Below are 27348 nucleotides of genomic sequence, written 5' to 3'. Positions count from 1 at the left end.
ACTTCTGGCACAAAGAGACACTGTGATGGAAACCAGAGTGCATGGAAACACTGATTACATTGCCACTGCAGTGGTAGCTATTTATCTACTTGCATTGGCATGCTTTTGAACTGCTAGTTATATTCCAGCATGGCTGTTGTTAGTGGGTGGCTCAGATGACCTGAGCCCAAGGTCTCCTGACCCTATGACTCCCCTTTAAAAAAAGTAGTCCCCCCTCAAAAAAAACCACCTTTGCTTACAGGGCAGTTGGGCACCCAGAGGCTTCTAGCTATCTGCTAATAGTATGCAAATTTGTATCATGAACTTCTGCTTAGCAATGCTCCTGTATTCCAGGATGTGCTTTTCCAACTTTTCATTTTTTTCAAATCATAAATTCAATTCTCCACACTTCTGCAATGATTTGCAATTGTTATACATGCTGATGGAAAATTGTCAGCATTTTAGTGCAGATTTCTCCTCATAAACATATTGCTGTATGTAGTTTTGACTGAGATTCACATTTCACAAGCAGTGCTTCATAACATAATACATCTTTGTATGTTATTTTTTGTAATATACACATTTTTATTATAGTTGCCAGTTTTTGTAACTTGACTGGAGAACTGCATTGCCAAAATTTGGAGAACTGCAAATTCTCCAGTTCACATACCATTTCAAAAATTGTGAATGTGGTATGTTCGCATTTCTATGTGAATGGAACTGAATTTTTTTCCCATCCCTAATTTCAGGCCACTCAAAGCCTAATGCTTGCTTTAAAAGCCAAAATAAGGCTAGATCCTATGGTATCCACTCATGGAAAAAGCCCTCCTAATGGCAGGAGGGGCTATTGTCACAGATCTAGTGTACCAGAGTCTGTTAGTGAATGGTAGAAATTAATAAATGGTACTAGTTAGATAATATTTGGGATATGAAGGGAGAATGCATACTGCAGAACTGTGTGAGACAATGAATTCCTGGGTTAGCTTATACAAACCAGCCTGGCCTGGCTAGCTAACTGCAGAGCCATTGAGAAACAATGGGGAGCCAGGTACTTGGCCATGAAGAGAAATTGGCAGTGCAAAAAAACTATCCTTCCCCTCTGCCCTGAGGCGTGGACAGAGGCAGGAGATTTCTGAGGTTGCCAAGGTGATGGGAGGAAGTAGGCAGAACTCCATGTGCTGACTGGAGGAGGCTGCACTGAGAGACTGGGGGCCATGACTGACTGCTGCTTTAGACCCAGGTTTCCTGAAGCTATGCGAGGAGAACGAGAGACTCTTGGATAAGGTTACCAGATTTTTTTCAATGAATCCGGGGACACTTTTCAACTTCAGTGGATCTTGTATGGGGACTGATTTGTAAATCCAGGGACTGTCCCCAGGAAATGGGGACATCTGGTAACCTTACTCTTGGAGTATAATGTTCTGCACCCTCTACATTGAAGACTTTAGATGTAGATGTGTGTAAAATACATCACAAGCCTCCACTGTGCCTTAGTTTTCCCAATGGAAACACAACCCTGGGTGAGCGCCTGAAACCCCTTGGAATCTTGCTACCCATTGACAGAGATTGAAGGTGGTGCACAACCTTCATAACACCATGTTAGCTGACTCGGTCTTCCCCTGTGCGCCTTGAAAATCAGCTTTAGATGGGACATCCTCCACAGCAGCAGGAGGGAGTGGTTGGCAAAAATGGCCTCACCCACTGAGTCCTTCCATTCACATTCATAGGAGGACACCTGTGATCCAACCCATGAAGTCAAAACCTCTTAAGGAGAATCAGAGTCCTCCTGGTTCAGGCATTTACTCAGCTGGCCAAGCCTTTTATGGGATGTAAAAAATGAATGCTAAGCCCTTGCTTCCAACAGCCTCCTGAAGTACTTTGTGATGTGGACTGTCCACATTTGATGGCCCAACTCACACTGTTGGTACCACTCAGAAGTGCAGAGATTGCCCAAACATGGTTCTCAAGGAATCAAGTTTCTATGATATGTTCCTTTGGAGAAAGGGACATGCAGCCTTTCTTCAACCCCACAGAAGAACAGATGACTAGGAAAGTATCTAAACCAGGTTTTACGTTTAGAAAGAAGGAAGGAAAGAAAGAAAGAAAGAAAGAAAGAAAGAAAGAAAGAAAGAAAGAAAGAGCAGCCACTGATTCACAACTGATACGCTTCCTAAAAATTAGATGATATTTTGTGTCGGAGATCAGTTTCTATTTTTTCCTTGGGGTGAGGATGCCAAGGCAGCAGTTTGCAGCCCTACATAGTTATCTCATGAAGTGGCAGTTTGTCTGTTGTTGTTCTCTCTCATTCTCTCTCTCTCTCTCTCTCTCTCCCTCCCTCCCAGAATAGCTTCCCAAAATTTTCACCCAAAGAAATCTGTCTTCACACTGAACATTGATATCTGTCTACGTAACTTCAGTTTTCTCCCAAAACAAATTAGTCATCGCTTGGGCAGAAATGACATTTCAGGTTTCCCTGAGGGTGGCTGCAAAAGATTTGATTACAGGTAAATCTGTCACCAGCTCTGAGACCTAAAGTGCCTTAGGAAAAGACAAGATTCTGAACAAGGGCACACACAGTGATAGGTGCCATCAGCCTGCCTTCCCTTGCCTGCCTCCTGGTTTCACTCCTAGAAGTGTTGCCTTGTGATCCTAAGCACATTTACATGGAATTCAACTCCTTTCATAGAATCACAGAATTGTAGAGTTGGAAGGGACTACGAGGATCATCTAGTCTAGACAGAATCCCACATCCCTGAGATTAAGAGTCTCCAGAGTGATTCAGTCAGAGCATGAGACTCTTAATCTCAGGCTCGTGTTGAGGGGGGGCGGGGAAATCCTGCGTTGCAGAGAGTTGAACTGGATGACCCTCATGGTCCCTTCCAGCTCTGCAATTCTGTGAAAAAGGCTTCTATGCTCTACCAACTGAGCTATCCCTCCAGTAATGCTTGGGACAATGATGTTAATATTCAGTACTCATGCATTCTTCTGGACTCTGCCTGCTTAACTTTTTTTTAAGTACCCAGACTGGGATGCAGTCCAAAATCTTCTTGAAGTGAGCTATAGTTGCCTGCAAAAGTACAGCAACCTTTCTTTCTTCTACCTGTCTCCAGCACATACAATTTCTGCAGAGGAGCTCTGAAAAGAACACTTTCCTCTTGGGAGTATTCATTGTTGTGAAAGGAAAATCAGCTGAAAGCAAGTATTTCTGTCAAGGGTAAGTCCAATAAGAACTTTGTTCTTGCACCCAAAAACCTTATGCGGGGGATATCTGTCTCTGCTATTGGAAAGGCCATACCTTCTCTCAGTTCCCAATCCTTCCTTGTAGATACCATTGCAATCTTTTGCAAAGAGCTGCTGTTTTCTTTTGGCTTTGTTCTTTTGTTCTTGCAGCCTTTGTGATAGCAAATAATTGCATAAGGTCAGGCACAAGCCCTGCCACTCTCTGTTTTTCTTTTGCAGTCCATATGTTTTGCCTTGCAGTCAAGCAGAACAGTGAAATTAGCACAGCGAAAATGAAAATGATGGCCAAAGGTAGCACCTATGCTTTGACTAGAACAAACTGTGCAAGTTAAAATCAACACACCAGTTTTCTTTCTCTGCACAGTTCTTTTGTTGTTGCTGTTAATTTGGGGGAGCACATTCATACAGACCACTGACTCCTCACACCTGAACCATTAGCTTTCTTTTTTCTAACACAGATACACACAGGCAGATTTTATTTCACCAGGCACAGCTCCACAAAATGTTTTTGAACTTCACTTTGCAATCCCAAGGACTAGAAACTTTGTGTGTGTTGAATTTTTAAAAAGTGAAATCCTGAGGATGCTGGATTCAATATATCATATGAATTTCTGCACTTGTGAGGTCCATTTGGAGATGTGCAATACAACAAATTCTGACAGAGCCCATAGATGACCAGAACTTAGTTGCTAAGGTGCAGTAGAAGGGGAAGCACAAGATGGACCGAGCAAACAGGATGAACCAAAGAGACTACTGAAAAAATAGAGCAAGTTGCCACTTCTCCGCCTAGTCTACCACACACAAAACCCAAACCTACATTTAACAAAGTCAAACCACACCTGAAGTTAAGAAACTCGTGAATTACCCCATTGGGAGTGTCAGTTTTGACTGATCTGCACCTCGTGGAATTTCATTTCCACAGTTTGCCAGATCAGCCCCAAATGGATAGCTCCATTAAATAATCAAGCCATAGTCTCAGGTCTTGCGGGAACATAATTGTAATTCTATGTTTAGAGAGGAGAAATGCAGGAGCTGCTTCAAAGAACACTTTCTACTACTCAGCATGTGTAATCAAACAAGGTAATATATACAGCTCAAAGCATGCTGTCAACTGTTTTTTGACCTCAGTCATATACACAGAGCATGCAGCCATGAAAATCCAAGGTAACAATAATGTAGTTTCCAAACAATGTGTACTACTGAAAGCATCCCTTCATTTGACCCATGTTTTCTTGATGACAACAGTCATCATTAGGGAACACAAGGAATGTTTACAACAAGTGCCTACAGCTTCTTTACTTATTAATTTGTTTATTAACTAATTGGATAAATTTGCAGGCACAGGAGAGCCCCTTCTGAGGGGATGAAGCTTGTTCAAATAGGTGCTCTCAGTGGCTGCTAGCTACAATCACTATATTATGCCTCTGCTGTCGAAACCAGTATGCCTTTGAGTACCAGAGGATGGGAATTGCAAGTGAAGAGAGTGTAGTTGCACTCAGGTCCTGCTGATGGACTTCCCATAAGAAATTGGGCAGCAGCAGCTTTCTCAAAACCTCTGGATCCAAGGAGTGCCTCTTTAAGAGGGGCTTCACCACACCTCTTTCAATGTGGTGGGCATAACTCCCTCCCATTCTGAGGTATTGGCCACTCACTGGACTGACCAGCCCACCCTCTCCTACTGGATTTTACGGGCCATGAATTATGATGGGCAAGGGCAAGCATTCTGTCCAGGAACTCAGGCTACAACAAGGAAATGGATCCAACTGACAGTTCTTATTTGTTCTTTTCAAAGAAGTTGGTGCATTGGAGACCTTCACCTGCTTACTTTTCTTAAGTGTTGTATTCCAAAAGCTGGAATAATTTGATCCTGCTGTTAGCACTTTACTACTAAACCTCTGGCAGCTTTTAGCATAAAAAATAATAATCTAATGACAAACATTTTAAACAATAAAAAACGTGGTGAAGCAACAGAAAGGCAACAGCCTCCCAACCATTTCTACTCCAACATTGTGCGCACCTCTCCCCTTCTAAAAAAAATATGCTTGATATCATTTACGGAAGGCCATGTGTTCCCCTCTCTCTGGTACTGGAAGCTCACACCTGACCAGATTTTTAATTTTCTTTTTAGTTGCAGTGAGCAGCAGTAGAACTGTGCCCGTTGCGGAAAGACTGTCCTGTAATTACTATGCGAGGGAGACTTCTGACAAGGGTATAAATGCGGTTGAGTCATGCGATCACTGGTCTTCCGGATAAGAGCCCTCTTCGCTTTCCTTTATTTAAAACAAACAAAGCACCAATCTGCTGGCAACCATTGGCCACTGCAGCCTAATGCCATCTCATTGTTCTAGGGAAGCTGCGTGAACGGAAAGAACAAACTTTCCAAGTTCGTTACATAATCCAAGGTAGTCGCAGCCCGTGACTCGGACCGCAGACCGATAGTAGCTAAACCCCCTTCCCCTCAACCTAGAAACTCAGCCCTCTGGCCACTCCCTGTGCTGGAACCCAACTCTCACGAACAATTAACCCTCTTCCTGCGATTATTAAACCACCTTTGTCCTGGCGGCTGCTCTGGTTAGCTAAAGAAGGGAGAGACCGGCGGAGGTGGGGGTGAGGAGAGCGCCACAGCTCGCTCGCGAAGCGGGACCGCCTGATCTCAAGCGCTCCTGCCTCTGTGCAGGTTGGGTTAAAAAGAGTCCCTCCCCGCCTCCTCGTCCCATCAGCTGGAGGCTCCTCCTCCCCATGCTTAGCCATCCCCCTGGCACAGGTGAGCGCGCGTGTGCTAGAGCCAGCTGTGGGAGCGCACATGTGTGCGGGAGCGGGAGCGCGCGCACATCTGGAGGGAGGGAGCGCAAGCTTTTGGATTGCTTCATTCGTCCCGGGCTCCTTGGTGACTCCTCTGCGCTCTCCGGCCCTTTTGCTCCGTGCGCTCCTGTCGAAGGAAGCGGCGGCAAGCTCAGAGCAGAAGGCAGCGCTTCTTTCGTCTCCTGCTTCACCACTGGCTTAGCTGGGAGGTGTAACCCACTGGTCCGTCTCCCTCCCTCCTTCTCTCTCCTGCGTCTGGGGCAGCTTTCGACGCCCTCCTGCACTGCAAAGGGGAATTTGCCCTGAGGCTGTCCGGTCAGCACCAAGGACAGCGCCCGCAGCCCCTTGGAGCCTCGCTGTGGTCGGGCGGCCGCTGGCCGGCACCATGAGGGGCGAACCCTGGAACCAGAGCGAGCCCAACAGCACCCAGCTATCCTGTGGCGGCCCCAACAGCAGCCTGGAGGCAAACGGAGGCAGCCTGTGCTCTGCCCACGGCGTCAGCCCTTCCATAGTCACGGCCATCGTCATCATGGTTCTCTACTCCGTCGTGTGCGTGGTGGGACTCTTCGGCAACTTCTTGGTCATGTATGTCATCATCCGGTAAGAGGAAGCGGGTCTCGCGGGGAGGCGGTGGCGGGGTGCTTCCTGAGTTCCAGCGAAAGGGCCATTCGTGCAAATAGGCAAGGAGGGGGGGCTGGGGCAACTTTCGGGGCGATGGCTCTCCCCACCACCCCATCATGGAGACTGGAAAGGGAGGTGGTTCCCTGGTCATTTTCAGGGTGCTCCTTCAAGAAGGTGCAGCCAGGAGAAATGCAGTTCTTTTTCTTTGGTCAGGAAAGACCCGGAGAACATAAGTGTGCCCTTGAGAACCCTAAATCTGCCTTCCCCAACCCTGCTGGCTGGGGTTGATGGGAATTGTAGTCTCAGAGGGGGCACCAGGTTGGGGAATGCAGACCTAAAGGTTTGGCTGGAAGGTGCTCTTTGGAAGACCTTCCAAAACCAGGGATTCTTTTTCATGTGGGACCCATTTTCTGCAGAAACCCCTTTGCACAGTTCACGAAAGGAGATATTTGTTGGACACATTTAAGGTGGACCAAACTGCAGTAAACCAATTGGTGCCCATGGTGCCATGGCACTTCTCATCCTCACCAATCCCTGGCTATGCTTACCACTGCCACCATGTTGATGCCTCTTCCCTCAGGAGGAAATGTATTCATGGGACTTTGCTGGTGGTGGTGGGGAATCATGTTGAGAAGAGATGCAGTCATTGCCTCTTATTTTGATGCCTCAGGACTGATATGAATGGCAGTTCTGAAGACTCTGTGCTGGCAGCAAGAAGAAGTGTGTAACTGGAAAAAAGAAAGTTGTAACAGGGAGCATGTCTGATTGTGCAAGTAAATCGCTTTGGAGTTGGAGTGGTGGTCAGGTGATAAGACCTTATTTTTAAAAAGAGAAGAAATTCTTCTTGAGTGAGAATATGATTTTTTTACGGGTGAAATATATATGTATTAGATAGGGGAAAAAACTTTAGGTCATAGCTCTTCCTATATCCATGGAGAGAGAAAAGAACAAAACAATAACCCCTTCACAAGAAGCTCAAAAGCAGTGCCTTCTATGGTCAGGTTTGCTGTCTTAGATATACATGTCTGTACTCTTTTGCCTGCCTCCCAACTAATAAATTACTTATATATAAAGAGATGAATACCAACAATCCTTTCAGAAAAAAATAGCAGAATTTAATGGTCATATCCCCCCTCCATTTGCCCTACTGACTTTCATCCCAAAATGTTCCCACTTTATTTCAGTTGTGAAAAGATCTGAAAACCACCCACCCCCATTTAAAGGTTTGCATTTTCTGGGCAAGTAAGCTCCTCTTCCAAAGAAATGTTGTGCAATATTCTTCCACGGAAATACTTCTGTCAGATGCAAGTTTAGTGCAAAGAGATTTGTTGCCCATTTGGGGGGGGGGGGCGACACAACACTCTTCTGTATGTGGAATGGGTTTTCTTGTTGCCTTTGTGAAATTAGATTTCTTTAATGAATGCCAGGTAGGACAGCAATCAAATTTGCTCCTAGCACCCGGCTAACATTTAGGAGAAACGAGATTACAATCAATATCTAAAAGAACACAGCACCATCTATTGAAACGATTGATAACAACAGGTGGAAACGGGTGCTTCTGAGACAACATTGGAAGGGGGGCGGAAACCAGTTTATTTATCTGAAAAATCCCACCTGGGGTGGACAAAAGCCTGAAGAAGCAAAATCTTAATTTGCAAGTCATAAAGGTATTCAGTCATATTTTAAGATTTAGTAGCACCTGTAACAAAATCTTGCAGTGTACCCCTCTCAAAAGTTCCCTTAACTTACTTCCCTGGGAAACTATATAAGCAATAAGCAGCTGAAGTCAGCCTCTTTTTTCCAGCTGACACTCAAAATTCATTGGCAACTGAATTTAATTTCTTTTTGTTGGGGTGTGTGTCTCCCCAACCCTTGGGTCCGTGTGTTGACATTCTATTTCAACAAACCTCAGAGTTTTCCAAAGCTTACTTATACCACCCTCTTTTTCTCTCAATGGCCCAGTTTTGACCGCATAACACCAGCATCACCCTTCAGGTTCTAGAGGGGCCTTAGGCAAAACTGTGCTCTCCCCCACACTCAGGGAGCCTACCTCCTCACCACCATTATCACCAGCTGCTCCTACTGCTGTCCCCATCCTCTTCATCATTGTGGTGACCCGCTTGCTTGCCAGGCAGAGAGCCAATGTGCAAGCAGACAGTGGCATCGACTGCTCCTCCCCCCCCCCCACCATTGGTTGAACCAGAGAGGTGAGTGATCAAACAGGAAGAGGAATAGGTTCAGGGAAGCTCTTGTTAGGGAACTCTTTGCTGGGTTGTCCTCAGCAGCTGTCCAGCCATGCTAACACTGGACACCAGCCCTGCATTCACCACCTATGTCTGCTCTTAGCGGGAAGGAGTGGTGCATGTTGTTACTTATACAGCGCTATGACCTCCTTGCAGGCTGACCTGTATTGCCTTTATTATTATTATTATTTCATCCTTTGGTTAAGAACTGAGCTAACTGAGGTTGCACAAGTAGGGATTGTGACTGAGAAGCAACACCACCTTTGACAATGATTATCTACTGTTTATTTCAGCAACATCTGCTGTTTATTTCAGCAGCAGCAATAAGAAATCTACTTTCTCTGTCTCTTTGCAATGCTATTTCCATCTGCCTGGGAGTAAGCCCTACTTGACTCAATTGGCTTCCTTCTTCGTAGACGCATTTACAATGTCATTGCTCTTTCGTTTATCTCCTGTTCTTCCTTTATGGGACTCAGGACAGCATGTATGGGGCTCCCACTGAACATCCAGGAGTTGAATCCACAGTCCCACACTGCTATAAGACTAATTATTCAAATGCATTTCCTTCCTTCTCATCATTGCATAATGACTTAATTGCTTTTTCAACAGTGGTTAGAGTGCCTGATTAGTGCCAGGGAGATCCAATTCAAATCTCCACTAAGCCATTGAGGTAACTAGTTGGCCTTGTTATGACAATAAAATAGAAGAAACATTGTGAGCTACCGAAAGGTCTTTGGAGGAAGGATAGAATAGAAATTATATATATATAGGTGTGGGTGTGTATTTGAGCTGATGAATGGTTTCCCACTCCATACCCCACAATGACCAAGAGCAACATTTTCATTGACAGCAGTGGATTTGAACTCTAGGAGGCTCCTTGAGAAGCACATCAGCAGCAACCTCAATACTGAACATACAAAAAACCAAAAGTAACAGGCATCCTTTTGGGGCCAAAAGGAAAGAGTAGATGAATTTTGGTGTGAGGAACTTGCATTTCAATCTATACTTGGCTATGAAATTCTCTAAGGCTCAAATTACATGTGATACTCATTCACATGTACCCCCCCCCCCATTTTTTGGTAAATCTAATTTTTTATTGTTTTTACAGAACATTTAAAAAGTAGCAGGCATAGTGTGACAATGCATAATCCAGACATTGTTCCTTTAAAAAATTATGAAATAAAGCAAAGTATCTGCTGGAAGAGACAATCTTGAGTGGGTGACTGTATAACTCCTACTTTTTAAGCATTTGTTCATTGATTCCCACCCCAGTAGCTTTCGCACCTGTGGGAACAAATATATTGGGACCTGCATGTCTCCCATTCTGGAGAGAAAATCAACATGAGATTAGGGAAAGTGGCATAAGGAGAGGTAAGAGTGAAGCAGAATGGATTAGCTCCCTTCTGTTGGTGCTCTGATAAAAATACCAGTCTCCCACAACTGCTTTTTACTTTTTTAAAAAAGAAAATGTGGATCAAGTGGAGGAACATGTGTACTTTGAGTATGAATGACCATGGGGAACTCACTTTCTCTTGGTACTGTGAACAGTTCTATAGAATAATAATGGCATGCTAGACGTAAAGACTGTCAATCAGAAGAAACACTTCTTACTGCCATTGACTGGATTTGAGAAAGCCTTGTGTCTGCATAAACGTGAATAGAGTTACAGTCCCCAAAGTGTTTTTCACTTCCTGAAATTTTGATTGAGTCATGTTTGATTACACTCCCTGCCCCCGCAATGCAAAGAATTAAGTCATTTTTGCAACAGGTAGAAATTGGGTATCCCAATTTATGTCTTCAGCTATACAAAGACCACCCTGCCTGAAAATTGCAGAGTGTGAGGACCCTGCATAAAAGGAAGTATATGCAGAATGCTTCCATTCTGGTAGATTATTTTAGATCCATACAGGCAATTATTTTAGGTTAATACAATGACTGAAAGGATTTGTTTAATCCAAGACTGCTCAAAACATCTGAGAAAGAAGAGCATACAAGTCCAGTAAGCCTCCCTAAATCATGGGCTCTAATTTACTCAGGGCATAGTTAAATGGTGGTATTTACTGATGTGCTAATGGCCACCAATTGAGATGACTTTAAAGGGGGATTAGACAAATTCATGAAGGACAAGGCTATACAGTCACAATGGCTAAACCACCTCCAGGTTCGTATTCAGCATACCACTCAGTGCTACTTACTGTGAAACAACAGTGGAGAAAGACTATTGATCTCATCTTCTACTCATGAGCTTCATATCTGATGGGCTACTGTGAACCGTTACAATAAGCCTTTGGTTGGGTCCTGAGAGACACTTCTTCTGTTCTTGATCAGGAGTGGGGAACCTTCTTCAGATAAAGGGCCACATTGCCTTCTAGGCAACCTCCTGGGGGCCACTTGCCACTGGGTGGAGCCATGGATGGTAAATGTTTACCTTTGTACAGCAGGCTAATTTCTATACACACTTACACATCCTCTTTCATCCAAGCGCATGAGAGGCATTAGCAGAGTTCATGGCCTTATGGCAGTCAGGCAAAAAGCACTCTTGGAGATTGCAAAACAGGGCTGAGGAGTGGCCTGGGCAGATGGGGGTGGCTGGGGACAGGGTGCCCTAGAGAGGGTCCTTACGGCCATATCCGGCCCCTAGGCGAACCTGAGTGAAGCCTGCTTGCTCCATTTCTGCTCCCCTAGCCATGCCCCTTTGGCTGCCACAGACTGGCCAGTTTGAATAGCGGGCCTGGTGGGAACCCATGAGCCTCTGCGGCGGCCGAGGAGACATGATAACAGCCAGGAAAATGTCACGGTGCAGTGGGGCAAAGTGGAGGTGCTGCGGTGGGCCACAACCGCCACTCACAGTGAGGTCCGGTCAGCGGCCATTTTGGCCAGGCACCTGAAACTCAGTAGGGGCGGTGCTTATCTAACTTATTGTGAGAGGGAGTTCCATAGATCAACACCCACAATGTTGATTTCCCCTTCAATTATCTTGACTTGGGGTATACAGGGTAAAGAGGTCATTAAGGTTTTCTGGGCCTAAGTTATTCAGGGCTTAGTACACTAACCTTGAACCTGGCCTGGTTGATCCACACACACCTTTCCAGGAGAGCAGGTGGCTTTCTTTGTATAAGCTTTGCAAAAGTATTTACATACTTTGATTATATGACCTGATAACAGAGTTTGAGGGCCAGCACTTCTTTTACCCTAACAGACGGAGGGATTGTTTGATCTTTCCATTTACCTTCTTGGCATTTAAATACTAGGTGAACTTGGGCCTGTTCCCTAGAGACATTCTTTGTTTGAGACTGCACAGTTATTGTGATCTGTAAACAAAGACCTGAAAAAGAAACCAGAATGTCAGAGTCGTACGATATCAAGAGGCCTGGAAATAGTTCTGCCAGGAACATTCATCTGGATGCAATATGTTGCTTTTTGCAAATCCATTAAAATGATCTCAAGCACAAAGCAAATGATTTGCATGCTCTCCTGTCATGTCTAGTGTTGGTGCCAAATTTTTTTCCTTCGGTTTCCCAGAAGCTTTCTTCCTCTGAAAAGGAGGCTTCGGTTTTCATGCCCCATCTTCAAGGCACATTAGAAATGCTTTAGAAATTGGATGGGGGTGCATTTTTGAGCTTACTTTAGCATTGTGAGGTGGCCAGGGATTGCATTTTTTTCCCCATTGTAATAAACATTTATCTAGGCTTCAGAGGGAAGCTGTCATTAATGCCAAGTGTACTCCCCTGCCCCATAAGCCTGTTTGCTGTAGGAAGAGAGGCCATGAGCTAGATCTAAACAGAAGTAGAATCAAAGTGTTTAAACAGCTGCATTGGGGGCTACGCAGTCCGTTTCCAAAGAGTATTTTTAGGATGGAGCTTTCAGTCAAAATGATAGCAGCCTTTTACACATATGAAGTGGACCAGGCAGTGCTGCGTACTGAGAATCACTGGAATGTTGCATTAGTTGCTGTGGATGTAATCAGTCATATTGTCTTCAGTAAAGTTTGCTAAAAGCACCATTTAAAACATGTATAGTTAAAAATAACATCTTTGAGCGATTTTCTTTCAGATGAAATGTTTGGTTTTCTTAGTCTGCTGCTAAGGTAGAAAATGAATTGTCAGTTTATTTAAAATATTTGTATAGCACTTTCACGCAGCTCAAAGAAAATGTAAGAAAGCATTTTTAAAACAATAATTAAACACAAAACACCCAAAGTAAAATACAAATCAAAACTCAATGATTGTGAGCTGAAATCTGGGCAACCTACCAATTCCTGCAGCAGCCAAAAAACCTCCCTGATTTTGGAGTCTCTCCAAGACGGCTGTGAGGGAAGAGTGGATTCTGACCTTCTTGGGGAGGTAATTCTAAGCTATTGTGGCAAAGGCTCTAGTCTATGCAGGGATGTTTTAACTCACACAGTGAGGCTCTGTAGGGAAGGCTTGAAATGCAGTCCATAATCAGTCAATGCAGGGGCTCATTCAGGAAATTAAAGACTCTCTGGTTTGCCACTTCCAGTCCAGGCCAAGAAGTGCTTTCAAGGTAGCCAATTTAGCCTGGCACAGAATTGGCTAAATATGTTGTCACCACTTAATATTTTTCAGGAGGCAAGTCAAAACAACTTATAATGTGTCTTCAAGGACAGTCCCATGTAAAGCACATTTTGAAGCAGTTGATCTCACGGCTCACCCACAATTCCATTTGCCATGCCTAGAAAGCATGGGTCCAAGTGGTTTTCCCCTTCCCCCACTCCTTCCCAAGGGAAAGCCCACTCTTCAGCGATAGATCAGAACAAAAGATCAGAACAGAGTGGCTGGGGAAACCCAGCCAGATGGGCGGGGTAGAAATAAATTATTATTATTATTATTATTATTATTATTATTATTATAGCAATCAGCTGTGATTGAGCACTATGTCTGCAAAAGATGATTAACATCCTTCCTATTACAAACGTAACCCTCACTCAAGAGCCTAGAATCTTGTTCTTGATAGCATCATGTCTTTCTTGTCAGGATTCAACTTTTGTTGTGGCCAATGTTTCCCAAACTTGAGTCTTCAGCTGGTTTTGGACTACAACTCCCATCATCCCTAGCTAGCAAGACCATTGGTCAGGGATGTTGGGAAGTGTAGTCCAAAAACAGCTGGAGACCCACGTTTGGGAAGCACTATTTTAGGCACTAGTTTTGCAAAACTGGGACAGGTACTCCTTGATGTCTTGTTACAATTGATACCCAAACCAAAAGGCACTCTTTGTCTCGTATGATCAGCTGCCCAATGACCAAGGTCAGAGCTACAACAATGAGATGGAAAGAAGTGGAGTAGGGTAGCATTTCGCACACCTTTCATAGGTAAACATGCAGAGATTCCACAGCAGTAGAACCAGGGGTATCTATTATATTGCAACATTTTCAAATGCAAAAAAAAAAAAAAATGTGACAATGTTCAAAAGTCAAGAAGTTGGGGTTAAATGCCAAATAATGTCAAGTTCTGGCATCCTTGAGAAATTCCCTTCTAGTGTTAGAAGAGTGGCTGAGGAAACCCAGGCAGATGGGTGGGGTATAATAATAATAATAATAATAATAATAATAATAATAATAATAATAATAATAATAAATTACTACGATTACTACTACTACTCCCTCCCTCCCTTTTAAAAATGTAATGTTTAAGCCTTTTGAGCTTCACAGTGAGAAACCGAGGGGGCAATTCCATTCTATACTCACACCTGTGGGGCACCCCATTTAATTCCATGGGGTTTCCTTCTAAATAGCATGAAGAGAATTGTGCTGTCAGTCTCAGAAGTTGGAAGGAGTAAAGCAACACTTTTAGTAGCTAAGGATGAGCCTTCAATGCCTGTCTAGATCTTTGCCCCTCAAAATGGGTAGAAGCAGCAAAAAAGATGATAGAAGATAAGAAAATATAAACTAGCATGCATCATTTATACAGATCTTGTTGCAGATTTATTTTTTGGCATGGAATACAAACACAGACCTTACTGTAGCCAGTTAATCAAGCCATCTCCTGCCTCATCCTGACTGTCTACATTGACTAGTGACATCTCTTAAAGGTTTCAGTTGCAGCAGGACTTCTCAATCCATCCTGGCTTCCAAGCCCTACTAAGTGTAATTCTGCCCTTAATGGTCAAAAGCCTTAGCACAGCCACTTGCTGGCGTTGCTTATGTACCTGAATGTTAACATTGCTTAAGAGAAATTTCATTTGGAAAAGATATTAGCAGCCATCTGGGGAAGGCAAATAAAAGAGAATTGGGAGCATCTTATGAGTTTATATTGGAAGGAAAATAATAGATCTTCTGCCAAGTATCTCGAGTTGTACTGCTAGGATTGCAATAAAGAAATACAAATAAAATGCTTGGTATCGCCTCTTTTTTCATTTAGCTTTGGCTCCTGTCATAAATATGTAATAAAAACCATGAAACAAAATTATGAGAAAGTGTCAAAGTGAAAATAACTTTAATCATAGAAAAATTCTGGAGGTGGGTATTACATATTCCATCTTGAATACGGCTCCTTATCTGTCCTATTCTCACTCGGTAACAATAAAGGAGCAATGTAAACACTGCCCTCGCAAACAGGAAATCATCTTTCTTAAATGGAGAAATATGCTATTCTTTATAGGTGTGGAAAAATGAGACAACTTCATCATAAAGATAGGACAAAATGCAACATGGCCTAACCTAAGAATATAAAATGTAATAGGGAGAAAATGAAGAAGGAGGTTAATAAAAATGTAAATGATACTATTTGAGTAGCTGGACAGCACATATTTCTTAACCAGATTTCCCAATAGCTGCATAGATGGTTGCCCAGGGCAGCAATTTATAATGGGTACCAGTACTGCAGCATCAGATAGAAGAGACCTTTCCAGAGAAACATTGGTATGCCTGCTTCTTTTCCTCAGGAATATCATTAGCACAGTTTATGAATTCAGGTTGGTTTATGAATTGTGTGTACATACAGTATAAATCAAGAGTAACAGGGTCTGGCCTGTTTGGCTTAGCAAATAACTAGTCACAGGGATAGGATTGCAGCCTTTGAATATCAAGCAGGTAGCATAGTCAAGTGGGGCAACTTATAATTTAATTTTAGTGACTTAAAGAAATAAGCTTCAGGATATTCTGCTGCAGCAGGAGCACATATGCAAAAAGGCACCATAAATTTAGGGAGACAGAGAAAGGGGTTTCTTTCAAAAATGAGATTTAGATGGGATTGAGTCAGCATCAGAACCCTAGCTTGAAAAAGAGCTGTCCTTATGCTCACACAACCCTACTATCTTCACGCTGATCTCAGGTTTGAGAAGGGGAATGTCCTCAGTGAGACCCCCCCCCCTCCATTAAGGCTATTGATAAAGGCTCTGGACAAGGGTTGTGCTAACCATGTTATGAGTTAGTGCATTTTCTTTAATACTCATTTTATTTTTCAGTCTCTTCACATATAAAGAGGCCTGTGTGGATGCTAAAGCTGTGCAAAATCCACGTGACTATTGCCAGGTGCAGGACAGGAAGCACATAAAGTGAATTTATGCAACCAGCCAGAGTACATCTCAGCTTAAGCCATGCCTTCCTGCTTTTGATCTCTTTTAGATATCTCAAAACACAGGCATCACGTGCCTTTCTTGCAGACCCCTTTGCCCTTTGAGTTGGGTTCAATGACACTTTGTGGTAGACATTTATTTGTTGCTCTTTGGCAGCATACAGGGGACTTAAACCCAAGTACCTCAGTTGAATTCTGTTCAGTGGAATGGGCTGCCTTGTCCTATGGGACTGCTTTAGCTGTTGTGGCACAAACAGGAGTTTATGCCATTGATACTTAAGAGCATCCCAACTACAATGAGTGAAGCAGAGCTTTGGGGCTGTGTCCATAGAAGAGATCTAAAATCACTGTGGTTCTCATTTGGTAAGATGCTGTGAAATAGCCACCTTGCTTACCACCTCAATTAAGTGGCCCACAAGAAGAACAGGACAGAGCAAAACTCCAATACAGGAGGGGCATTCGCACCCTGCCTAGAATAGCTTTCCAATGGCATGATGGAGAGTTCCGCTCTCCTCTCTGTAAGAACATTGTTTTATAAGTATTAATAAATAAGTATTTATATACAGTTATATACATTATTGTATGTATCTGTTTATGTGCTTGTTCCTGTAGGAAACCCAGAATGAATAGGTACAAAATATGTGCATAAAATTATTTATCTAATTATGTATATAATATATGAGAAATGTTTATATTTCTACTACTAGAACAGGTGGGGGGGGAAATAGCACGCTTCTCATCAAGATCAAGGAGAAAAATGGGAATTAGGGATAAAATATCTACAGATAAGCTTGATACTAAGTCCCCCCCCACCCAAAAATTCTTTCTGTACTATATTGCTGGACCAAAGCACAAAAATACGATATTCTTAATCCCTAGTCCTCAAATCAGACACTAGTCTGGTTATAACTGTGTTTGATCTTGTTATAGCTTTTCATTCCTCTGCTTTGTTGATTTTCTTAGATATACCAAAATGAAGACTGCTACCAACATCTATATTTTCAACCTTGCCCTGGCAGATGCCTTGGCAACAAGTACACTGCCATTCCAAAGTGTGAATTACCTCCTGGGAACATGGCCGTTTGGTACCGCCATTTGTAAGATTGTTATCTCCATAGATTACTACAACATGTTCACAAGTATTTTCACTCTCTGCACGATGAGTGTGGATCGCTACATAGCAGTTTGCCACCCAGTCAAGGCTCTGGATTTCCGCACCCCCAGAAATGCCAAAATTGTCAACGTCTGTAACTGGATTGTTTCTTCAGCCATCGGCATCCCAGTTATGGTGATGGCAACCACCAAAGAGAGCAATGGTGAGTAAGGATTTCACAGACCATTTCCAGATGCTCAGTTATTTCAGCAGTGGCAGGAAGGCAGGGAATGAAGGAGAGAGAAAAACTCATGCAGAAATCAAATTTCTAGGTTACCTTCCAGTGAAAGTCAGAAAATTCAGTACTACATGTAATTTACAATGAAAAGGGGACTTTTCTATACCTCACACTCAAATGGGGGACTCAAAAGGCATCCACCCCCCAAATGGTGATACTTCCACCCTAGTGAGAAATCGGACATTTGGTTCACACATTGAGACACACTGATTATGGAAATGGGAAGTGGATCTTAAAGGGAGGACATTTGAAAATTAATATCAAGATGGAGAGGAATGATACCCTCCTAAACATTAAGGTACTTCCAGAACACCCAGAAGTAGGAAATTTGGTATACACATACATAAAACATGAGTCACAGTGATTACTGGGAATGTGTCAAAATAGGATATTTTAATACCTAATGAGAAATAATGTTTACCTAAAAACAGAGGCCGACACTCTAGCAAAAGAACAAGCCAGGCCACAAGTATGATGCAAAATAGAGTTGTTGAAGGTTTGTTGGTTCTTCACACACTTCCATCAGACAGTGATTATGTGGGTAGAAAGAAGAATTTCTAGAAGCTGCAAAGAACATTATGGTTGCATAAACGGAGCCTCATTTAGAAGTAGTTTTTATTTTTTGGCTACATCTGTCTCTCTTTATGTAACCCATAGAAACTAAGCAGTTTAGGATACAATCCTGCACCCACTTTCCTGGGAGTAATCCCCTTAGAAGACAGTGGGAATTACATCTACATAAGTACATATAAGATTTTGCTGTTAATCAATAAACTAATCAGCTAAGAATGGGATTATATCTTGTCTACTATAAAGTAAGCCGGTCCATTCCAGTGGGACTTGCTCCCAAGTTAATGTATATAAGTTGCGGTTCATTTAGTGCTGGAGACCCAATTTAAGTGGTGGCACTGTGATGTAAAGGCACACTTTTATATTTAAATTATTTTAGAATTAGATAGCTACTTATAACAGGGAATGAAAAAGCAAGATATTTAACATGATTTTTTCTAATAGCAGTGAATGACACTTTTTGTTATTAAATAGTAAATTATCTCCGACTTTCTTTTGCTACTAACTGGAAAGAAGGAAGGAGACAGCTATGAATTCCACTAAGTTATCTAACAGTCAAAGTGATGCCTTTTGCCCAAAACTATTGCTGGTCAGCTTAAGGAGGCCTAGTTATGTGAATCTTACCTCCTATTTTCTCTTTTTAGAGAAATGCTTCTATATGGAAAATAGGCTCATTTAAGCCAACAAGACTCTATTCAGGGATCTTTTCCTTGCACAGAAGCACTTTATCAAGGTCCCTGATTATGCAGAGGGTTCCGCTCATTTTCAAGCAAACATGAATAAAAATTCTGCAGACAACTCCCAGTCAACATGAGAAGTTCAGGGACAGAACAGGCAGACATACATAGGGACATTTGGAGTGGGACTTGTATGTGTGGCCCTGCCCTTATTAACCTTTTGAACACTGAATCTTCCCCCCCCCCAAAAAAAATTCTATGTTGTAAACATCACACTAAAAGTCAGTGAGTTTTCTTACAGGCTCGCATCACAGTAGAGTAGAGTTATGGCCTTGGATGGAGGGGGCAAGAGGAAGAACAGGATTAAATGTAAATAAATAATTCTCTCAAACCTCATTTCTTTCTTTTTCTTTTCCTCCTAGGATCTGTTGATTGCACACTTATATTCTCTCACCCAGCATGGTATTGGGAGAACTTGCTGAAAATCTGTGTTTTCATCTTTGCCTTCATCATGCCTGTCCTAATTATCACGGTATGCTATGGGCTCATGATTTTACGCCTGAAGAGTGTCCGAATGCTCTCTGGCTCCAAGGAGAAGGACAGGAATCTTAGAAGGATCACCAGGATGGTCCTCGTGGTTGTGGCTGTCTTCATCGTCTGCTGGACCCCCATCCATATTTACGTTATCATTAAAGCCTTGATCCATATCCCAGAAACTACTTTCCAGACCGTCTCCTGGCACTTCTGTATTGCTTTAGGCTACACAAACAGCTGCCTTAATCCCGTCCTTTATGCCTTTCTAGATGAGAACTTCAAAAGGTGTTTCAGAGAGTTCTGCATCCCCACAGCTTCAACCATGGAGCAACAAAACTCCACCCACATCCGACAAAACACTCGCGAGCGTGCCTCCACTGCCAACACGGTGGATAGGACTAACCAGCAGGTATGACTAGCAGTGGAGATGTCATCTCTGGATTCGGGAATCCCTCCTGGAGATGACCTGAATTCTGAAATTACAGTTTTTACTGATGTGTAGCTTCTGGAAGATGTGCCACTCTTTTTGATTTATCTTCCCTAGCTGGGGAGTGATGGAATGATGAATCCAGACATCATCAGTCCCAATTGGGTTTTGGGAAACTAGAGAGCTCCCAGATGTACCTTGCATGGCCAGGCCCTTGTCTGTGTATCATTGTGATATTTATTCCATAGCTGAGAAAGGAGGAGATGCTTTCATAGTTTTTGAAGCAACAGAATGTTTGCTATTGCTTAACATTCTAGAACTGTATATATTTTAAGAACTGCCTTTTACCCAGTCAGAATCAATGTAACTAAGGTCTATCAGCCCTTCTAGCACCTGGCCTTACTGCCAGCCCACAGGGCCCTTGATAGCCCTCCTTCTTTAGACTTCTGATTGGCAAGCAATAGACTTTCAGTCAATGCTTTTAGACATGTCTGCATCACTATGATTCTTACTACATGAGCAGACCCTGATGATCCATTTTCCTACCATGGCTTTTGTGAACAAGTAACCCATAGAATTATTTGGTTGTGATCTCACCTTGAAATAGCTATCTATTTTGCAATGGGTCATATGGAAATTCACAATGGGGAGGTGTTTTTGTGAGCAAGCTCGGTTGGGCTGAACTCACAACAAGCCCCTGATCTTCTGTTGAGTATTCACAATTTATTCAGTAGAGGTATTCCCGGTGCTCATTCCAGGGGCATGTGTGTGTGTGTCTTGGGGGAAGGTGTTCTTGGGAAAGATGCCCTCTGTTGTGCTCCTTGGGCACAACCCACACAAATGTTCAGAGGGAAAGAAAAAGCACTTGAAGGATGCTCATTCTTCTCTTTGCTCCTGCCACTGCTCATAAGCTTAGAGGGGACAAGTGAAGAGGGAGCAACACCATGGAGAGGGGCCAGCAGGTCTAGAGGACTAGTGTTCAGCATCTGTCGGTGCCCAACAGTACTTGCCCCAATATCCCAGCCCTGTGAACTACCCAAAGTACAGGTTTGTTTCACCTTCATTTTGTAAAGAGTAACTGCCAGGGTTGATTCCCACCACAGCTATCAACCACTCATGTGATACACAGACCCCCTACTTTCAGAATTGTTCAAACAACCCTTTCTCCAAGTCTGGCCCTTTTGCATATTTCTTCTTTATCCTCCATGGTGGCTCTCTTCCTCTTCTTAGTAATTCCTCCCCTTTGTCCTCCACCACAGACCACATTTCTGGGGCTCCATGACAGATTTTCATTGTGCATGCATGGTGGGCATTTGCAATGGCGGTGGAGAAATCATTGCAGAAATAAGGGACAGCTGATCAGACAGTTAACAAGGTTGCTGTTGGTGAAGAGCAGCAGGAGAAGGGAATAGATGCTCCTTTTGCAAGCTGGTTTGGGTCCCCAGATCTAAAGCTGTAAAATCTCTCCAACCAAGGCCTGCTCAGAATTTACCTGAAGTGTAGTTACCAACTCTAAGTAGCAAGCAAAGATATCAAGATCATTTAAAAGTGTTACTTCATTATCTTGAGACGAGCATTGTGGCTGAACTGAAATTCGATGACTCTGAGGATGGGGAAAGGGGTCACACTACTAAAATTGGTATGGAGATATGGTAAACTTACGGAGGCCTCCTAAATGCCTTAATGTTTCAACAGGAACTTTGAGTGCCCTTGTCTAACAGAAGTACTCTAAAATTGGCACATTAAAGGAATTTATGTGCCTGTTTCTAAGAAAAGACCAACTTAGGTGAAAAATCTAGGAATATTTATGAAGTCCTCCCACTTTGCCTGTGCGGTTTGTTGAACCTTGCCTTGAAATGGCAAACTGTAGGCACTTGGCAATATTGTAAAATTTCATTCTTATCTATAGCATTCATAACCACAGAGTTCAGGTGAGTATGTGTGGTTCTCCCCTCCCTTACTGCAATTTAATCCTCACCACAACAAGTGAGGTAGGTTTGGCTGGATGATGATAGGAAACCAGTCCAAGGTGACTCCATGTGTTTCATGGCTGAACAAGGAATTAAACTGAGTCCTCCCATCCTCCCACTACTCTAATTCAGCTCTCCAGCTTTCCATTTCTCTTCACATTCTTCATTTGAAGTAGTTCTGAGATTCAGGTTCAAGGCCCGTGTCCTACTGCATCAGTCCAAAAATGCCACATGTGCATCCTTTCCAATATTTATTTAAGCCAGGAGATTTTGCCCAAGGCATTTTAGTATCTGAGGCAAGTGGTGGGATGGCAACAACCCCCAGTTCCATGTACAGAAACTGACTGGTCTGACAGCCAGTTCTGATTTCAATACTGGCAATGGGATAGTGTTCTTCACTGCACCTGAGGGCAGCAGGCTAGTTTCAGGTGTTTGGGAGAACCACTGCAACTATCATTCTGAAATGTGCAGGCTGCACCCCATCAGAGGAGGTGATAATACCTGCAAATTCTATCCAATTCTGGAACAAAATGAAAAAGATTTTCTTTTTCTTTTTTAATATCAAATTTCAAAGGTACCCTGCATGCAAATCCCCTGGATATATCTGCCAGGGCTGCTATTCCTGCAAATTTCATCTAGTTCTGTGAAAAGAAAAGAATCACTATTTTCAGATTCCCCATTATAGTGAAAGTGGGCCAGAGAAGCTTTACTGTTAGCAGATGGAATTTGGTCCCAATTAATGAGTTAAATAGGAAAGATACAGAACAGCTCTGAAACAGACCGTACTGCTTCCCAAAGCTACAGATGCATGCTAAATCTTGTGAATGGCACACACGCCCATAGGACTGCAGCTCTTCAGAATGCTCCAAAATTTAAAAGGAACCCACTGTGTAGGGACATTCTGGGATCATTTCCTTTCCGCTTGCTATACCTCTTATTTATATGACTCATTTTCAAAACTGTTCCATGGCCCTCTAGCAGGTGAAGGAGGAAATGAGAACTACCTCATATTTTTGTTGAATTTGTTTGTTTTCCCAGCATTTCAACTTTAAAAATAAAACCTTAAAAGTGATGGGGGTGTTTTTACTTAGTAGTAGCAATGTGAGTCTGCAGTCATAAACAAAAAATGCTTAAATACTGCTGAAATCAACTGGATTTTAGTGGCCTGAGGATAGGATTGTTGCTTAAGACATTACTGTAGATAACATTACATTCAAAAATAGGGTCAGGTTTCAAACAATAGTTTTTCATCAATGGCTACAGAAAAGATAACATCTATTAATGCAGTCTACAAAGGACCCATTGAAGCAAAGGAACAATTGTACTCTGTGTTTGATATGTTATGTAACGTAGTGTGTGTTGTATTTTTATATTCTATATAGTCTGGGTTGTGTAGGTCCAAATTTTCAATTGGTGTAGGTTAATGAAACTTTGTTCAACTCGGTGAAGATATCAAGATGAAGCTCTGCCCAGCATGCCCCGTCCTCTGGGTAGAATCTTTCATTATTAAGAATCTTCTGAAGTTCTGAACTACAAGTTTCATAACATGAACCCACAAGGCAGACACTGAACAGTTGACCAAAAGCTTGTCACAAAGGGAACTGCCATCTCAGTTTCAAAGTCCAAATGGATCTACAAATGAACTTTTCCCACAAATCACTCTCATGTTGGCATGTTGCTAGAGAAAGCGAAGATAATGTTAGAAACAACTTATGGAGTGTGAAATGTTGGCAACTGGGGAGAGGGGAAGTTTGCATGGGTGAGAAGGAGGAATGGTGGCGGAATTTGATTCAGTTCACACTGAAAAACAAATCCACACTTTCTGAAACAATATGAGAACTGAAACTTTAAAAAACAAAACTTGCAAATTGCTGAAGAAAAGTGGAGGACTGAATTTAGGCTTGGAAATTAAGAACAAAAACTGACAGCTCCTTCCATCCCTAGTGAGAAGTTGTGGGGGATGTGCACAGTGTGTGTTGGAGTGGGGTGGGAATCCCAACATTTAAAAGGAATCCACACTTTGAATTTAAGAAGCAGATCCATTTTGACAACTTCTTGAACATTGTGGTTCTATTGGTGGTTATTAACTTGAAACCTGAAAAGCAAATATGTTTCTTTGTGTGCACCTTCAGATATTTTCTCCTTTAATCTTGCAACTGCCCACCTCCTTTCTGGGATAATAGGTCAGTTTCAACCAGATGGGCTTTTAGAAAGGTTTTGAGGTAAGAGAGAGAAATGGCATCACCCAGCTGATCTGAGAGACAGTTCCAAGCCTATGGGGCAGAAGAGTCTTTTGAAGGAAGTGCACCATGGGATGCTGCCTTAGAATGAGTCAGGCCACTTGTGTCCATCCAACTGAATATTGTCCATGCTGACTGTCACCACTTTCCAAGGTATCAGAAAAGGCTCTCCCAGCCCTACCTAGAGATGTCAGGGCTTAAACCTGTGACCTTCTGCATGCAAAGCTGATGCCTCACCACTGAGAAGCAGCTCTACCCCACTCAGGAGAAGTGTCCATGTCCACTGCTTCTATTTTCCATCCTGCAGTTCTGTATTTTACACTCAGATACTGTTGTGCAATTTTTAGCTCATCCAGTATCAAAAGGAGTCCTGAGAGGCAGGCTGATTACCATTTACACAGGAGTAACTGAGGCTGCAAGATGATGGCTTCTCCATGACTACCAGGGGAGTGAAGGGAATTGGAAGCTTGGGTCTCCTACCAAGCCATCTATTGCCTCAGATTGGGTTACTTATTCTACGAAAATACATTAGTGATGTATCGGATACATTGCATGTATTGCAGAGATGAAGCGTCAAGGTTTACACTGGAACTAGCCTGGGTTCCTCAGACTTTGTTGTCATGTAAAAGGGTATTCCTACCACCTCAAAATGGCTCCACTCTGATTTGCCCCCTGAGAAAGGGATGGCTCATGCTGAGCAAATTCGCCCAGCATCATTTGCAAGCAGCAGGGTGGAGAAATTAGCTCATTTCTTTTCTCTCTCACTGTATTTCTTTCCTTTCAGTTGGAACTTCTGGAAGCTGAAACTGCACCTCTGCCGTGACAGGGCCCCCTGCCGTGTAGCAACCCCAAACCAGTGCCACTGGGTGGCTGTGCTATAAGTGTGGTGGGGATATGGAGGAGAATGGTGCTCTCTCTTGCCCACCTGCCCCAAGGCAAGTGCCTGCATATAGTATCCATCAGAATGATTTGCCCCTGTGGCAAAATCCCATTGCACAAATAACTTCAAAAGAGAGTCTGACCAAATGGGAACTTTGCACTCGTCTACGGTACTGAGAAATCGAGCCACACAGAACATGATTCTGAGATTAGACAGCCTTACCTGAAACCAGACTCAAACTGCAGTGGCTCAAAGCCAGAGTAATCCCATCTTCCCCCTACTCCACTCCCTAAAAGGATCAGAGGTATGGGAAAAGGGAATCCAGTGGAGATTATCACTCAGAAGAACCGTACTTTTCCGTGTATAAGACAAGGTTTTTTTACTCTAAAATAATGTTAAAAATGGGGGGGGGGGCGTCTTATACACGGATAGTGCATATGCGGGATGGGCAATTGGTTGCAGCTGCAAGCAGGAACTTGTCAGCGGCGATTGGGTGGGTGATTAGTGGCTGCTGCAAAGGCTGCTTAGATTGGCTGTGGCAGCGGCAATTGGGTGGCTGATTGGTGGCTGCGACAAGGGCTGCTGTGGATTGGCTGTTGCTGTGGCAACTGTGTGTGCAATTGGTGTCTGCTGGCGGCGAGTGGGCTGACGCTTGTTTTCTTCTGTGACGCGTGAGATTTCAGCGTCGGGTGAGTGATTTTCGTGGCTCAACAACTTTGGCAATCCTCCCCCAAAAACCTCTGGGCCATCTCACCTCATTTTCTTAAATTGGAGTCCCCAAAAGTAGTGGGCATCTTATACACAGAAAAATAAGGTATATAGCCAATGCATTTGCATAGGACTTGAAATAGTTCATTTTTATCTATATGTGTTTAGATGTGCAGATTCTCTCCCCCCCCCAATACAATTATTTCCAACATATCATTCTCAGTGAGAAAAAATGATTTTCAAGCTAGCTGCAGTAACAAGACTGATCAAAGCTACCTCTGAGTGTTAGTGGAGGTTGTGACCCTCATCTGTTGAAGTCCTCCATTTCACTAAGATTTCATCCAAAGAAGATTCTTCATCTATATTCTGTGCTGACTTGGAAAAACAATCTCCTTCTTTACACATTTACAAATATTTGAAGTACAAAATTATGGAGTGAGGCAGCAGATGGAGTGTGGAAAAGCTTTTGTGTTGTTGCTGAATGTATGTATAAAAACAGAAGACAACTGTAAATATTGTAAAATACCATAGTCAATACTTGTTTATTCAGTGATAGATTAGGAAATAAATTATATCCATATATTATTACATGTGCATAAAATAATTGTTTGTGTGTGTGAATAACTACACCTGTAAAGTAGTTGAGCATTTCTAATATACTTAAAATTGATTTACTACTTAAAAGATAGGCAGCCATATTATATAAGGTTTTGTCTTCTGTTACCAATGCCATCATCTGCTCCTCTGTTATATGATAGCAGCAAAAATAATTCACAGCTTACAAAAGCATACTCTGTAAAAAAGGGGGGGGATCTAATCTCCAGAATAAGCAACAGTAATAATTGTCTACATAATTAGTAGTTCTATATCATTTTCTACTTGCTGTTTAATGTGTGCTGTAATTAAATGGTCAAAAATTACCCAGGAAGCAAAAAGCACTTTGATGAATTTGTGTGCATTAAAAAAGAAAAATCATATCCATGGTTTCTTTTTTAAAATTTCTGCCGCTGCATTTTCATTGCTGCTCTGCTCAGTTGTGGAAGTGGTATCTGCTTAGTGTGTAAAAAAGGAAGTCTACTCTTCATCTTGACTGAGATGATGAAGTTCAGTTCCTTTTAAAAGTGAGATCAAGTTACCTTAGCTTTTTGTATCCACGTGTACATGATTATGTAAAAACATGTATGAAAAAGTGCCTTATTTTTCTCTTGCATCTCAATTCTCTTTTGAAATCATGCTTTTTGCTAGCTTCAGCCTTTGGTGAACCAGTTTTTCTGAAATGTATCATGCAGGTTGATGTTATTAACTGTTTCCCGATTTTGACACAAAATAATGCATTGCACCAAATCATTCCCCCAACCACTGGCTCTTACTGATGTTGAATTGAGTTTTACTCAGCGTAAACCCACTGAAATTTCAGTGGGTCCACTCAGACTGAAACTTAGCTGAACACCATCCCAATCTTTCATTTTTAGAAGTTACCCACCTAACCAACCATCAAAGCTACTAGGCTCAAATCAACCTTCAAAGGAAGAA

The 27348-nt window shown here is 42.7% G+C and overlaps 1 protein-coding gene across 2 annotated transcripts; it reads left to right on the top strand.

The window, feature by feature from the left end:
• Positions 1 to 5814: 5814 nt before the first annotated feature.
• On the top strand, positions 5815 to 26792 carry OPRM1 (opioid receptor mu 1). Of its 2 annotated transcripts, XM_028723709.2 has the most exons (5): positions 5815 to 6621; positions 17382 to 17734; positions 19479 to 19588; positions 19860 to 19999; positions 25012 to 26792. In XM_028723709.2, the coding sequence occupies exons 1-5, from the start codon at positions 6407 to 6409 to the stop codon at positions 25106 to 25108; spliced, it is 915 nt and encodes a 304-aa protein (XP_028579542.2). In that variant the 5' UTR covers positions 5815 to 6406; the 3' UTR covers positions 25109 to 26792. The 2 variants fall into 2 exon arrangements, with proteins under 2 accessions (XP_028579542.2, XP_028579541.2); XM_028723708.2 differs by having other exon boundaries at positions 5816 to 6621; positions 19479 to 19999.
• Positions 26793 to 27348: the final 556 nt, after the last annotated feature.

This window comes from Podarcis muralis, chromosome 3 (assembly GCF_964188315.1).
Source record: "Podarcis muralis chromosome 3, rPodMur119.hap1.1, whole genome shotgun sequence".
NCBI classification, from domain to species: Eukaryota; Metazoa; Chordata; class Lepidosauria; order Squamata; family Lacertidae; genus Podarcis; species Podarcis muralis.
The sequence above is the reverse complement of the archived record's forward strand: the minus strand, read 5'-3'. Positions and strand labels throughout refer to the sequence as shown.